Below are 15,175 nucleotides of genomic sequence, written 5' to 3'. Positions count from 1 at the left end.
CCCGAGCCGCGGGTGGCCTCCCCCCGAGCCGCGGGTGGCCTCCCCCCGAGCCGCGGGTTACCTCTGTTATGGTACAGCCAAAAATATATTTTTGGCTTCTTGTCGGAAGACATTTGGAAAGTCAATGTATTTCTTTTACTGGATACAGTCTAGAAGCTAATAATCAATTTACATAACTTTTTAGCTGTCCAGTGTTAGTTCCAACAGATGTGGGTTTGTTGTGCTTCCCCAGCAGGGACCACAAAGCAGTGTATGTCCTTCCTGGAAGTTGCAGATAAATTGTCACCTCACCTCTGTATTTCAATGTTCAGAATGTCTAAAAATAAAGTTCATCTCTCATAACTCCTGACCCATACATCACATGATCGTAGAACCTTCAGGGAAAGGACGGTGGCACAAAGGTGAGCTGCCTGATACCAAACACGGGGGATTTATCATACAGCATTGAGAAGTTCTGATAATTGGGTCTCTTTATGGTATGCCTGGTTCTGATAGCCGTACAGTGCTGGAGTTTGGACCCTGCACATAGCGGAACAGTAGCAGGACCCAGAACCATCACTTTCGGATCCATAATTCATAACTGGAAACGGTTATGAGGGTTCAAAGATGGTCAATAGAGACCCAGATGTCGTTATTCAGTCTCCCGCCCCTTCCATCTGATTGGCTGATCCCAGGGGGTGGGAACTGGTTTTGATCTTCACAGTATAATAATGGAGATCTGAAACCAACAAATTGTCACATTCAAGGGGTCCATTCACATGGGGGTGTGTCCACACCTTCCTATCCAACCCCGGAAGCAGGATTATTCCTCATTTTCTGTAACTTTTATGTTCATACTGTTTGTGTGTGTGTGTGTGTCTCATTGTGTTTGCTTGTGTGTGTGTGTGTGTCTCATTGTGTTTGCGTGTGTGTCTCGTTGTGTTTGGGTGTGTGTCTCATTGTGTTTGCATGTGTGTCTCATTGTGTTTGCATGTGTGTCTCATTGTGTTTGCATGTGTGTCTCATTGTGTTTGCGTGTGTGTCTCATTGTGTTTGCGTGTGTGTCTCATTGTGTTTGCGTGTGTGTCTCATTGTGTTTGCATGTGTGTCTCATTGTGTTTGCATGTGTGTCTCATTGTGTTTGCATGTGTGTCTCATTGTGTTTGCATGTGTGTCTCATTGTGTTTGCGTGTGTGTCTCATTGTGTTTGCGTGTGTGTCTCATTGTGTGTGTATGTGTGTCTCATTGTGTTTGCATGTGTGTCTCATTGTGTTTGCATGTGTGTCTCATTGTGTTTGCATGTGTGTCTCATTGTGTTTGCATGTGTGTCTCATTGTGTTTGCATGTGTGTCTCATTGTGTTTGCGTGTGTGTCTCATTGTGTTTGCGTGTGTGTCTCATTGTGTTTGCGTGTGTGTCTCATTGTGTTTGCATGTGTGTCTCATTGTGTTTGCATGTGTGTCTCATTGTGTTTGCATGTGTGTCTCATTGTGTTTGCATGTGTGTCTCATTGTGTTTGCATGTGTGTCTCATTGTGTTTGCATGTGTGTCTCATTGTGTTTGCATGTGTGTCTCATTGTGTTTGCATGTGTGTCTCATTGTGTTTGCTTGTGTGTCTCATTGTGTTTGCTTGTGTGTCTCATTGTGTTTGCTTGTGTGTATGTGTGTCTCATTGTGTTTGTGTGTGTGTCTCATTGTGTTTGCTTGTGTGTCTCCTTGTGTTTGCTTGTGTTTGCTTGTGTTTGCTTGTGTGTCTCATTGTGTTTGCTTGTGTGTCTCATTGTGTTTGCTTGTGTGTCTCATTGTGTTTGCTTGTGTGTCTCATTGTGTTTGCTTGTGTGTCTCATTGTGTTTGCTTGTGTGTCTCATTGTGTTTGCTTGTGTCTCTCATTGTGTGTGTGTGTGTGTGTCTCATTGTGTTTGCGTGTGTGTGTGTGTGTGTGTGTGTCTCATTGTGTAACATCTGCTTTGTGTAATTACCTTTTATTTGCACTTCCTGTCTCAGGATATTGGATATAAAATGAATAAGCTGCTTTTAATTGCTCTAAAGAACGCAGGAATCTGAAGAGACTGTTGTGCGTCGGTTGCATGTCTGGAGTTGATTGTATCATCGGTGCCTAGAAGCTCGGTTGTACGTCATTGCCGGGCAGGGATCTGTGTGTGTGGGCAGTGGAAGAAGTGGGCACGCCAAGGTTCTAGCTGCGAGGATAGCTTGGGGAATCTTAGTGGGCATGAGGAAACCACTTAGGCTGCCACACAACCAGTACTGCGGCCCGGGAGGCGCTCTGCGAGGGGTTTTTCATGATGATCTGCCAGTGTGCTGGAAGACCTCCAAAGAGGAGCAAAGGACGGCGATTGCCCGGCATCATCCGGCTCTTCCCGCGTCCCCAGTCCATGACAACCTCCCCCTGTGCCACATCTGACCCCCTCCTGAACATAATTCCTTCCCTGCTCAAAACATTTTTTCCATTGCAGGCTTATATGAACCCAATAGCCATGGCCCGATCCAGGGGCCCCGTAGCCTCTGGTGGACCTACCATTCAGGATTACCTGAGCCGACCAAGACCTACATGGTGAGTTGTCCTCTTGTATAGCATTACAGTTGAAGTCCAGGCAGATGTTAGAAACACACAGGTGAATACAGTTATGTATATAGTCAAATAAATCACTTGGTGTACAAAATGTAATTTCCCTGATTTCTGATTGGCTCACTGAAGTCTGCACTGAGATGTAGTTCAAATTTTAGTTATCCTCTGCAATAGGAATATTATTTTTGGTGAAATGCATAACCCCATAGGGTTTGTCTCATAAAGGGATGCAGCTTTCCTCATTAGAACACTGAGATTTGCACAGGTGGTCATAATGAAGGCTGACTCTCCGCATGTAGTCTGGATGCAATGTCTGCTGCATGTAGCTGGCATTGACGCATGTTAAATGTACTTACATTGATGTGCATTTTTTTTTTATTCACAGCAGAAGCTAATTATTATAACATGCATTTTAGAGTGTTATGCTGCGTTTAAAGTGGAGGTTCACTTTAGAATTGCTCAATGAGCTTCAAACAGCCATATAACACATGTACTGTGATCATGATTGATTCTGTCTGTGCTCCGGTTATCCGGCAATCGGCTTTAGAAACTGGCAGCGGTTACCAGACACGCCATACAAGTCATGTGTAGCTCAGTCCCCCCCTTGTGGTGTCTGTCTTTTGGTGGCACCCGGGCGCAGAGGAATTGTGTTCCAGCAGCTCACACTCGGCCATTGCAATCTCAGGATGTAAATGGCATGAGGTTGGCTGAGCGATCGGTGAGAAATTATTACATAGGATTTATATAGCGCCAACAGTTTGCACAGCACTTTACAATATAAGGAAGACATTACAATCACAATACAAGACAGTATGGTAAGGAGGACCCTGCCCCTGAGGGCTTACAATCTATAAGGGAGGGGCCAGTGATACATGAGGAGGGAGCTGTGTGGGGATGAACTGTTTGGGATGGTTCAGTGGTTAGGTTGAGGTGGGATCGGCTTACAATAATTTTAGCTATGGTGTTATCGGCCGTCCTTCCACTGAACAGAGCGGGTTGGTGGGTTTTAGTAATGACGGAGTTAATGATGCTGTGTGATGTCATGTGATGCGGTCTAATCAATAATACGACCTTTTCATGTCTCCTTCACAGGGAGGAAGTGAAAGAGCAGCTAGAGAAGAAGAAGAAAGGGTCCCGGGCGCTGGCTGAGTTTGAGGAAAAGATGAATGAAGTGCGCTTATTGTTCTTTTTCTAAACTTTGCCTTTTAATCAGCAATGAAAATCTGAATCTATACGTCTGTCTGCTACACGTCTGCGAGACACTCGTGTTTCCTAATCTGTTATCACATTTCATCTCTGAAACTGAACTCGGGCCTTCCCTTCAGTCTTGCAGAGTTGTACCGGCTCCTCTCCTGGACTGAAAGGACTTCCTGTGATTTCACTGCACACTGAGAGCTTCTCACAATGTGCATTAGAAGCCGCAGCAAGTCAGATAGAGCCCGCCTCATTTCCTGGCTGGAGGACATCCAGCATCATCTAGCCCTTTACTCCCCAGCCTGACTGTCCCTGGCCTTGTGGGTGTTCTGCTAATTGCCTGCAAACGCTCACATTCAGGTAGTGATGCACTGATACCGATACTAGTATTGGTGCCGATACCAAGTATTTGGGAGAGTACTTGTACTCGCCCAAATGCTCCCATACTTGCTTCTGATCCCGGAATTTCCGGTCAGAGATATTTCCTCTGACCAGCAGTGCCACGAGGCAACTTGGAGCCAGTTTCCAATTGACCAATCAGGAAGCCGGGTGGCACGTCATGATTCACCACCCAGCTTCCTGATTGTTCGGGAAGCCAGCTTCTTTGCTGATTGGCTGGGAAGCTGGCTTCTCGGACAATCAGCATCGAGCCAGCCAAACAACATGGAGCCGGCTTCCCAGCCAAGCCAGGCGGCATGTAATGACCCGCCTCCCAACTTCCTGCTTGGCCAGGAAGCCGGCTCGATGCTGATTGGCTGGGAAGCTGGCTTCCTGAGCAATCAAGAAGCAAGGTCACGGATAATGACACGCTGTCTGGCTTCCTGATTGCCCGGGAAGCCGGCTCCATGCTAGTGGAAGTACCGGTATCGGTACCAAAAGATAAGTATCGGTACACGATACTGAATAACCGTTATCGGTGCATCACTACATTGAGGTGTAATTGCAGCCTTACAAGTTTAAACAATTATTTTGTGTCCGAGTTGCTTTTACTGCGTCATAAATGCTTAGTAAATCTGAAGGTCTTTAGATGAGTGTTTACAAGACGAAATGCAGACTTAAGTTGTTAATTGATTTTTGGAGGGATCTGACCACTTTAAGGGCCCATCCACACTGGCATCCTGTAATCACAAAATACTGTAACGCACGCCATCGGACAATGTACCTAGTGTGTTACTGTGCGCTAGGTGCGTTGCTATTCATTTGAATGGCCTCCAACGCATTTCTTGCCTCATGTGCTGCAATAGGCAGCACCGCAATACCTTGCACGCACTACTTTTTCCACCGCAGCGCACAGTATTGCATTGCAGCACACAGTGGCCAGGAGGTGTGTTGTGTGACACTGGTGTGAATGAGCCCCAATACTGCAATCCTAATAATCCAATTCTTTTTATACTTTGCGGTGATCTTTCTAATCATTTTATATAACGCTGTTATCGCCCGTGGCGCAGTACAAACATGGAAAGTCAGACGTTCTATTTTTATATCATTTCAGAGTTGGAGGAAGGAGCTTGAAAAGCACAGGGAGAAGGTCATATCTGGCAGTGATGGATCTTCAAAGAAGAAAGAGGTACTCGAGCATTATTGTTTAACGGCCGGCCAGGAGCTTCCTGGACCTGAGCGGGCGTTTTTAAAGGTCCGTTCGTGCGTCGCACTGGAAATTGCCAAAATGTAAAAACAGGCAGTGATGCCTGTTTACATACAAGCGGACTGCCGGCTATAGAGCCGGCGGATTGCTTGCATAAGGTGCCGGCCCGTGCGCCACCTCCACGGCCCCCCTCCCGCTGGTCCTGAGCTCTGCTGTGCCCGGTGCGAGCCTGGGACCAGCATGGTGGCTCTGTGACAGGGGGTCAGAGGGAGCTTGGTACACAATCTCCCTCCGGTGCCAGAATACAGAAGTGATGTATTTGGAGCAGTTATCCAATCAGCTTCTCTCTTCAGTTTGTTCAGTTAAGATTTGAAAATGAAAGAGAGAAGCTGATTGGTTCCACCTTCTGTTTACATCTACTTCATATATTACCAACATACCCTCAGCTGACTGCTGGCACTCACCCAGTGCTGTGACTTTGTTTATATCCCTCTGCTTCATCCTCTGCTGTCTCACATTGGGGACCAATCTGAAGACACTTTGCAGGCCATCCATTAGGCCCCGTTCCCACTGCGCGATATGCAAATCGCGCGTTTGTCACGCGATTTGCATATTGCGCGACATCGCGAGATTTGCCGCGCGATGTCGCGTTCAAGCTTGCATTGAGCAAGCTTGAATCGCGGCTAAATCCGCTCCAAAAAGGGTCCTGCTGTAGCGACACACGACCCGCGACAGCAGGACCCTTTGCCCCATTGGAGCGCGATATCGCGCGGTAATTTGCCGCGATATCGCGGGAATTACCGCGCGATAAATCGCTCAATGTGAACGGGGTCTTAGGGCTCAGTCACACCATATCCAGTGCGCACTGGATCGCATAGATTAAGTCGGGCAGCGTTCTGGGGTATGAGGCAGCGTGTTGGTGCCAATCATGACTATGGCACCGCAGGCACGCCCCCCGCCCACAGTGCGATCGCTCGCACTGTAGCGCGAGGTACAGGAACGCCCTCCATTCCGGTGCATTGCGATCGGACAAAATGCTGCATTTTTTCCAATCGCATTGCACTGGAACAGAGGGAGTTCCCGTACTTCGCATTCCGGTCCGGGCAGAGGGACCCGAATGGGGTGCCATTAACATGAATAGCCCCTCCACGCGGCCTGGCTTGATCTATGCAATCCAGTGCGTTCTGGGCTCTGAACGCACTGGACATGTGTGACTTGGCCCTGAAGCCGGGTATACACGCTTTGAAATTTTGGCTGGTTGTTGATGAAGCGGCTGACATTTGATGCGTGGGCGCCACTTTCTGACCGGCATTACTCGATCAGCGGATTGGGGGAGCATGTCACAAAATGGTCAGACAAACAGTGCTATCAGTTAATTAGCTGTTGGCTGTATTCTGGTATTTTGACACCGACTGGCGGCCACTGTCAGAATACAGATGAAACAGCAGGATATTCCTCGATCAATGCTCGTATACATTGATGGCGGAATTTCTTCTTCTCACCGCACATGTCTGCTCCCTTTGTTCCTAGTAATTGTATCTGTTATTTGTAGATGATGTCACTACCTCCCCCGAGGCTGCCAGCAGTACATACTGTAACATGAAATGGCTTTCTGTTTTTATAATTTTCGTCTCACAAGTTTCACCTTTTATTGTCTCTGGTCAAGTTTTCTTCATCATCTTCTTCTGCATCATCGATTTCTACTTCTCCCAGCAGCTCAGATGAGTCGGATAACGAGGTAAGTCGGGTGTCACGTAATGCACGTTTTTCACGTCTGAGTCATTTTTGCTTATAAAGTGTATGCGAGCCCAGAAATCAAGTGAGCTCACAAGTTCCTGTAGTGAGCTGACAATGCAGCACTGAAATCTCAAATAATGTGATCAGTGCTTACAAACGGACGCATTCCACGTGGGATGTTATCAGCTCTGCCTGAGGGCTCTCTGTGGTCTACATAACACCTCCCACTATGTTATGAGGAGACGGAGGCATAGTAGTCCTGGCACACTAGCTGACCTAGGGGACAACGCTGCTTTTTCTCAGATGTATCATAAGTGAGCGTTTGCATCTTAGGACAGGAAGTGTGTTGCTGGCAGGTTTTCCAGGGAATAAGGGCCGGTGCACACCTAGGCGACACCTCACCACGCGGCAATCGTGCACGATTCCGCACGGATTGCCCGCACGGTCAGGAGTCGCCAAGGTGTGAACCGATCACGCTGTGGGTGCCATTATTTTCTAATGGCACCCCAATCACACCGGGCGGATCGCGCCGTTTCCCGCCGCGATTCCACCCGTGTTTCCGAACACGAAAAACAGCTGCGCGTCGTCTCACAAAAAAAAAGGTACATGTACCTCCTTTTTTTTTTTTCTGCGATTGCCGCACAGATGTCACCATTGAAATCAATAGGGCTGCCTGCATTGTGCAGGACCGCGCGATCCCGGATCACGTAGGTCTGCACCGGGCCTTAAAGGAAACAAATGCAGCCACTACATCTAAATACTGGTAAGCTGCGTAATATTACAGTTTAAACAGTCTCAATCTAAATCAGTAAGCTAAACCTGAGACTGTAGTCCATCATGGGAGTGAGCTTGGAGCGGTGACTACTTTACAACACACACAGGGACCATGGGGAAGAAAAGTAGCCACCCTGCAGAAGGAAGGACAGTGTCAGCACCAATTCAGAGATGATTGGAGGATCTACAGCCGAGTGAAACACAAATAAGATTCATTTATGTTAATAGTTGGGGTACTGGAATGTATTTTTGAAGTCTCCTGATTTTAGTGTCACTTTAAAGATCCAGACTAGGACAACGGGACTAGTCTAGCATCTGGTCTGTTCATCCCCAGCCCTGTTTCTGGGGGTTGCACAGCTCTCTAGGATAAAACAAAGCTTTAGTTTGGTGATTTTAGGTTTTCCAATTTGGTCAGTGGCATTTATTTCCCTATATTTCCGATGACCTGTTTATTCCTGCCTGTGGGATTTGGGAAGTGGCATTAACAAATATAGACAAATTATTATTATATGTGAGGTTTCTTCCACAATAAATGTAATGTTCTCTTTTTTTTTTTTCTTCTAAGACCAAGAAAAGACATTTGAAAAAGAAAAAGAAGAAAAAACATTCTCGCAGGTCATCGGACGACGGCTCGGATTCTGAGAGCAAGGTGAGGTGTGGTCTGTGGAGGTGTCAGTTCTTATCTACTGGCCGCTGTATGAAAATGTGCTGCAACATTATTTGGAAGGAAATCCTGGAGATATTTAGACCAAAAGTTTGTTTTAGCCTTTCAATTTCATGATGTGCGGTGCAAAGTCATTGGCAGTGAAAGTGTTGAAGCCCAGCTTCAGCTTAAAGGAGAGCTATGGGGTCAGGGCTTTTCCCCATAGTTCTTCTAAGGGTCATGGGAGGACACAAACTAGCGTCCTCCCGTCACCCAAAGCTCAGTATAATGAGACTCCGCAGCCGGAACGGATTCCCGACAATTATGTCTGAATCCACCCAGCTGCGTGATTGACAGCTGGCTCTGCCTATCTAGAGGCAAAGCCAGCTGTACCCTTCCCCGCCCGTTCCGCCAGTCAGCGCTGGAGGATCGGATAGGGGAGGGGGGAATCCAGTCCCTCCCCTGTCACGGCTCTCTGCCGGCACAGGATAGAGAAGTGAGCGAGCGCCGGTATGTGTTCGCTCACCTCCCGATCTACTGAGCCGACCTGTGACAGTCTCATTGTCACAGGTTGGCTAAAACTATGAGGCTGAGTGAAAATCATTCGCCTCATAGTTCTCCTCTTAACAAGTTTTGTTTTTAAAAAAAAAACATTCAATGCCCCCCTAACTTTTAAATTTCTGAAATACTCAACCTATCTCCGGGGCTGTTTGCCAAAGACTTACCGCTCTGCACTGTCCTCTTCAGGGTTAAATGACCTCCAGCATCATTCAATCCACTTCCTGTTAGCTCAAGGTGTCAAGAAAACGCCCCCTGGAAGACCTCTCCAATCCACTTTGTAATCATAGGAGAGCACTGCAAGGAATGACAGACTAAAAAGGAACAAAGAAAAGATCTGTATAAAAACAAAAGAGGGGGGGGGTGTGCTAAACTGAGATGTCAGGGGACCCCAACCTGTAGTTGAGGGTAAAATATAAGTACTTGATTGGCTCCGCGTTCTGCTGAAGTGCAGTCTGGCGCTTTTGCTTTGTTGTACAGGTTATGACGAATCTGTGGCAGTCATTCTTATGATATGCAAATATTGAGTATACTCCACGTTCCTGTACTTGTTATTCACGCTCTGAAACCAAGTTCTAAGTTGCCGTTTGGTTGGCTTCTTCTAATATTCCTTGTCACAAGACTCAAGGCTTTGTGACCATACATACAGGTGAAACTCGAATAATTAGAATATCGTGCAAAAGTAATTGCAGTAAGTGCTGCAAAAGGGGCCCAAGCCAAGTACTGAGTACATATGCATGCTTGTACTTTTCAGAGGTCCGATATTGTTCTATGTACAATCCTTGTTTTATTGATTGCATGTAATAATCTACTTTTTTGAGGTTGTGGATTTGGGGTTCTTGGGGTTTTCATGAGCTGTAAGCCATAATCATCACGATTATGACAAATCACGGCTTGAACTATCTTGCTTTGCATGTAATGAGTCTATCTCATATATTAGTTTCACCTTTTAAGTTGCATTAGTGAAATAAATGAACTTTGCACGATATTCTAATTATTCGAGTTTCACCTGTATGTAATACAATATAATAAGAGCGCACATGATAACTTGCAGAAGCCAGCGGCAGCTTCTACCATTCTGATGAATGTCTGTTTTGTTATTTGAAAGGATTCGGTAAAGAAGAAGAAATCCAGAGAGGAGCCGGAGAAGGACAGAGTGAGTTATAGCAACACTTTAACCTCTTACATGATATAATTTTAAATTGAAGGGGTTTATGGGAAAACTGGGGCTCCAGTGGAGCCGCTGTCTCCTCCACCATCCATCAGTTTCATTTGAAAAGCAAAATCTTTATTTCTGCAGGACGGAAAGAGTTCAGGCAGGAAGAGGAGAAGACCTGATGATGATGAAGATCACCGACACTCTTCCTATGACTCATCACGGTCAGAGTCTGAGGAGGAGGTTAGTTTGTGACAAGCGAAGAGAAAGTGATCAGAGGCAACATGAAAGGCAGCTGCAGGGAAGCCTTAGCCAGCTGTAACTAAACAGCAAAGGATATAGGCCAATAACAGTGACAAATACAAAGCAATCTGTCAGCAGCATTAAGGGCACTTTTAGTGTTTCGGAGTCCCCTGTAACATAGTTGTAATACCTGTGGATGCTGCCAGTAGGTCTGTTGTTTTTCCACTTCTGTAACAGGACAGTTCTGCAGTGTAATAACGCAGCATTGTTGTCGTAGATGAACATGTAGTTTGAAATGGAAATAGACTAAACAACAAATACATTAACCCCTTAAAGTGACGGTAAACCCTAAAAATGCATTCAAGCTACTGTTGTAAAGTAGTCGCCGCTCCAAGCTCACTCCAGTGATGGACTACAATCTCAATACAAATTAGTAAACTAAACATGAGACTGTAGTCCGTCACAGGAGTGAGCTTGGAGCGGTGACTACTTTACAACACACACAGGGACCATGGGGAAGAAAAGTAGCCCCCTCCAGAAGGAAGGACAGTGTCAGCACCAATTCAGAGATGATTTGAGGATCTACAGACGACTGATACACAAATAAGATCCATTTTTGTGAATAGTTGGGGTATTTGAATGTATTTTTAAACTTTAACTCCCGAATTCACTGTCACTTTAATGATGTAGGGAAAAACACACCTTAATGTCTGAACCCAGTTTTGCAACTTTGTGTTTTAGCTAAACTTTACATGGCTTCCTATTGTATCCAGGTGCATTAAACCTTGTTTTGTTCAGGACATATTAGGCCTTGGTTTGGTGATTAAATGTTAATGGAGATCTCGTGGCCCAAAATTATTATTTTTCAAACTGTAGGTGAATATTTTTTGCCATTAAGATGTCCTATTATCGAAAACACCCAAAATAAATTCTCCTACTCCTGACTTTCACAGCAGTACCAGATGGGCCCAGACACCATAGTCCCCTTCTTTTTTCTTTTTGTTTGCTACCGATACACACTAATACTGACCCTAATATGTAACTAGATTAAGCCCTGATTGAACTATTTTATTGATATATATATATATATATAGTGAGGAAAAAAAATATATATATAATTTTTTTTTTTTTTGCTAGTGAGAAAAAACAGATAGTGAGGGGAATTTATGAAAACTGGAGCAGTTGCCCATAGTAACTAATCAGCGTCTCTTTCATTTTCAAAGCTTAATTGAACAAACTAAAGAGAGAAGCTGATTGGGTACTATGGGCGACTGCTCCAGATTCTGCGTGCTCCAGTTTTCATAAATTCCCCCCACGGTGTATACACATGGTAGGGTGCTAAAAACTATGAACCCTGTGATTGGCTATCGCAGTGATCACATGATCAGAAGCGGATCCTCCGGCTCCTGATTGTTAGAGACGAGGAGCTGCTGGTGACAGCTCAGTTTCAAAGCAGGGGGCACACGTGAGCTGACCATCTTCAGTGATGCCGCCCATATGTTATGCCAGTGAAAAGGGGTTAAAGCCTAACTCCATATAACACTATTGCTTTGCCAAGTCAGGGCAGATGGCACACACCCCCAGTGCTTTATATTTACCAAGCCATTCTTCCCCGCTGCAGCATCCCAGACTTTGTAAGTCCCAAAGTCCCAGTGTCGGCTGATGTCAGAGCTTAGACAGGGTTGATGTAACAGCCTGGTCCATGGTGTGTGATCACATTGCATGTTTAGTTAATATTCGTGTTAAAATGTGATAGTTCTGCTGCCATCGCTTTGTCAGAAAACATGGTAGAAACGGTATATTGGTGACTTATTGTTTTTTATTTCAAGATTTATGGGAAAAGGAAGCGGAGCAGTGAGGAGAAAGCTGTAAGTGCCTTTTTGTTTTTGATGGAAGTTCTGGTGGTTTAACGGAAGGGGGAAGTGCAACAAGCTTATCCTAATGATGTATTTTAAAATGTAACATCTATGAAAACCATGATAGTACCAGAAGTATCTGTTTCCCAGTTTTGCATGTGATCGATTTGCTAATACATACCGCTGCTGTATTTACAGAATAGGGAATTGGTTTCTACCCCCCCCCCCCCCCATCTGCTGAGCGATTGATCTCTAATGACGGTGATCATTTGTTTACAATTTTAATAGCACATTTGGCTTTTAAAAATACCTCATATAGCTTTAGACTGCAGTGATGGAGAAATTACACTTTTTCTTTTTAGGTATCATGTGACAAAGTATTGTTCACTTAACACTGTTTCCCCAATCATCTTCCAGGACAGCACATAACAGGAATATTCAAATATAAAAGTGGCAGATACCCGTCGGCCTCGGTTCTTTGTGGTTTCTCGGCCTAGCAGGAACAGCTTCACCAGTAGTGGTGTTTTGGCCATCATGCTACATAGGGCCCCACCTCAGTCGAAGCCGTTACTTCAGGACAGTGGACCTGAATGCCTAAAGATAGGTGGGCAGGAGAACTTTTCTTTTGATAAACTCCTAATCTCTTTTCAGAGGTATACCTTTTGGAATTTTTTATTTAATCTAGTAGGAAAGGCAACTACTATCCCCTTAGGTTTTAGTAGACCTATTTCTTTTACATCCCTCCTTAACCCCTCCCCCCAATGGAGCTCGGAGATCGATGACATCAGACCAACAGCAGGTCACTCTCATTCATCTTGAAACATGTCCCCTTTAACAGCAGTGTTGTGCCTTCATCCATATGTTGGCTCCATTTTTGGTGCCTTTACCTGTTTCAGTGGTTCCAAGAGGGGAGCAGGTGCGGTGGCAGCAACTTCAGTAGGGTCCAGCGCAGAGATCCCTCCTCCGCAGGTGGTATCCACTCTTAAGGGTGCAGGAAGCGCTTCCACACACCTTACTATACTATGACACGCCGCCTCTAAACTCTCTCTTTGGATGAAGTGGAAAAAAGGTAAGCCTTTGCACTCTCACTTACACACTTTGTAGCAAGTTTGTGTGAAAGAAGAGAAGTCATGAAGTGACTAAAGTTGATGTCAACCCTAAATGGATGACCTGTAGATTGATGAAGCACTGTCGGTCACAAACAACTGCCATGTTTTTTTTTTTTATCTCCGTGCTGCTGATCTTCTGCACCCTCTCAGCCACTTCCTGTCTACATGCACTCACTCCAACATTGTCTGCATATCATACCTATGGAGCTTGTTCCTGATGGTGACAACGGTGGACGATGCCTGCACAATCTGTCTGCACGGCCATGTCTAGCATGTGACAGGCAGTAACGCATAACCATAACACAATGTGGCTGAACAAGGATCTTCAAAGCAGGATCACTGATTACATACTAGAGCCTTGGTTCTCAACTGGTGGGTCATGACCCAAAAGTGGGTCGCGACCCCATGTTCAGTAGGTCGCCTCGTGCCTTCCACTTTTCTAGATGAGAGGCTCCTCAGCCTCCCCCTAGCGCAGTAATGTCAGTTCTCGCGCTGAGCAGACATTCAGAATATGCTGCCCGGTGCCGAGTGTCAGCTTGAGATGCAGTGGGCTGGAGCTATGGCCAAGAGGGAGCTGGAATGCCATTTTTTCCATTGGAGTGTGACTTGGGTCACGACTTAATGACCAAGGACAAATGTGGGTCCTGAGGTTACGCAGGTTGAGAACCACTGTACTAGAGTATACCTACTAGTGTGTGTGTGTGTGTGTGTGTGTCTGTATATAAGTAACATATATGTTTCCCTGATTTACAGGAAAAGACCAAAAAGAAGAAAAAGCACAAGAAACACAGCAAGAAAAAGAAAAAGAAGTCTGTCACCTCCAGTTCTGATTCTGAATGACAAAGCCACGTAATCGCCCCCCCACACACCATGTGCAATGACTTCACTCAGAAGCTGTGAACAGCTGCAATCCACACTCATCTCTTATCACATTTTCTCTTCTATAATGCACAGATGTCCAGAGTGCAGAGGGACTTAAAGGGAAAGCTCCCACCAACATACATCTGTGTCATCTCATATCCAGGAATCATACTGGCAGGTCTGGTTCTCTATTCCACTAAGGGGTGTAACCATACCACAGGTAATCTATACAGGTAGTTCCATCACCATTACATGTCATGTATTTGTTGCTTCACAACGCAGGCAGTTATTTTATTTTTTCCTCTGACCTCAGCACCCATGCTCAACATAATCGGCACTTCTAGGAACGGAGCTTGGTTGGCTAACATCCATCCAGTCTGATGCAAAGCATCAGTTTCTTTATCCACAATAGAGGGACTCAGGAAGTAATTCACCTTTGGGTTATACTGCTGTCTACAGGAGGATTGGACACTGACAAACAGGACCAGACCAGGACGGCCCCTTTCACTGCCAGCATGCCTCAGTTTTTATTTGTTCTAGTGTCCTAAAAGGATGGACATCTTTTCTTCAGCTCTGATGATAAAAGACTGACTGACTTATTTTTCTCTTGTTAGCACTTTTTTCCCTAATTTTTTCACATGTTTTGTTTCTACCAGGTGGATGTTTCTGCCGCATCTGATGCCAACTTTGGGAGTAAGGTCATGCAGGCAGTACCCACGTACTGTTTTCTTGGGCATGTTAGCATTTGTTTGCTATGTTGCCCACCCCTCGGTTGTACTGCTTTTGAACTTCCCAAAGATGAAAAGCTTCCTGTGTACTTCAGTGGATGAGAAAGTAAAAAAAGGATTTTTGTACTCCTTTTCTTGGCATCTATGAAAGGACCCAGGTCCCTC

At 45.4% G+C, this 15,175-nt stretch overlaps 1 protein-coding gene across 1 annotated transcript in view; it reads left to right on the top strand.

Annotated features, from left to right (window-relative positions):
* Positions 1–12,179, top strand: part of FAM133B (family with sequence similarity 133 member B) — a 15,138-nt gene extending 2,959 nt beyond the window's left edge. Inside the window, exons 2-8 of the mRNA XM_018557598.1 lie at positions 2,454–2,551; positions 3,659–3,737; positions 5,253–5,327; positions 8,428–8,505; positions 10,166–10,213; positions 10,358–10,456; positions 12,078–12,179. Of these exons, the coding sequence (XP_018413100.1) occupies positions 2,454–2,551; positions 3,659–3,737; positions 5,253–5,327; positions 8,428–8,505; positions 10,166–10,213; positions 10,358–10,456; positions 12,078–12,119 (519 nt within the window). The 3' untranslated portion in view covers positions 12,120–12,179. The remainder of the gene's footprint in view (positions 1–2,453; positions 2,552–3,658; positions 3,738–5,252; positions 5,328–8,427; positions 8,506–10,165; positions 10,214–10,357; positions 10,457–12,077) is intronic.
* Positions 12,180–15,175: the final 2,996 nt, after the last annotated feature.

This window comes from Nanorana parkeri, unplaced genomic scaffold, assembly GCF_000935625.1.
Source record: "Nanorana parkeri isolate BGI_ZX_2015 unplaced genomic scaffold, ASM93562v1 scaffold291, whole genome shotgun sequence".
NCBI classification, from domain to species: domain Eukaryota; kingdom Metazoa; phylum Chordata; class Amphibia; order Anura; family Dicroglossidae; genus Nanorana; species Nanorana parkeri.
This window is presented reverse-complemented; position numbering and strand designations above follow the sequence as displayed.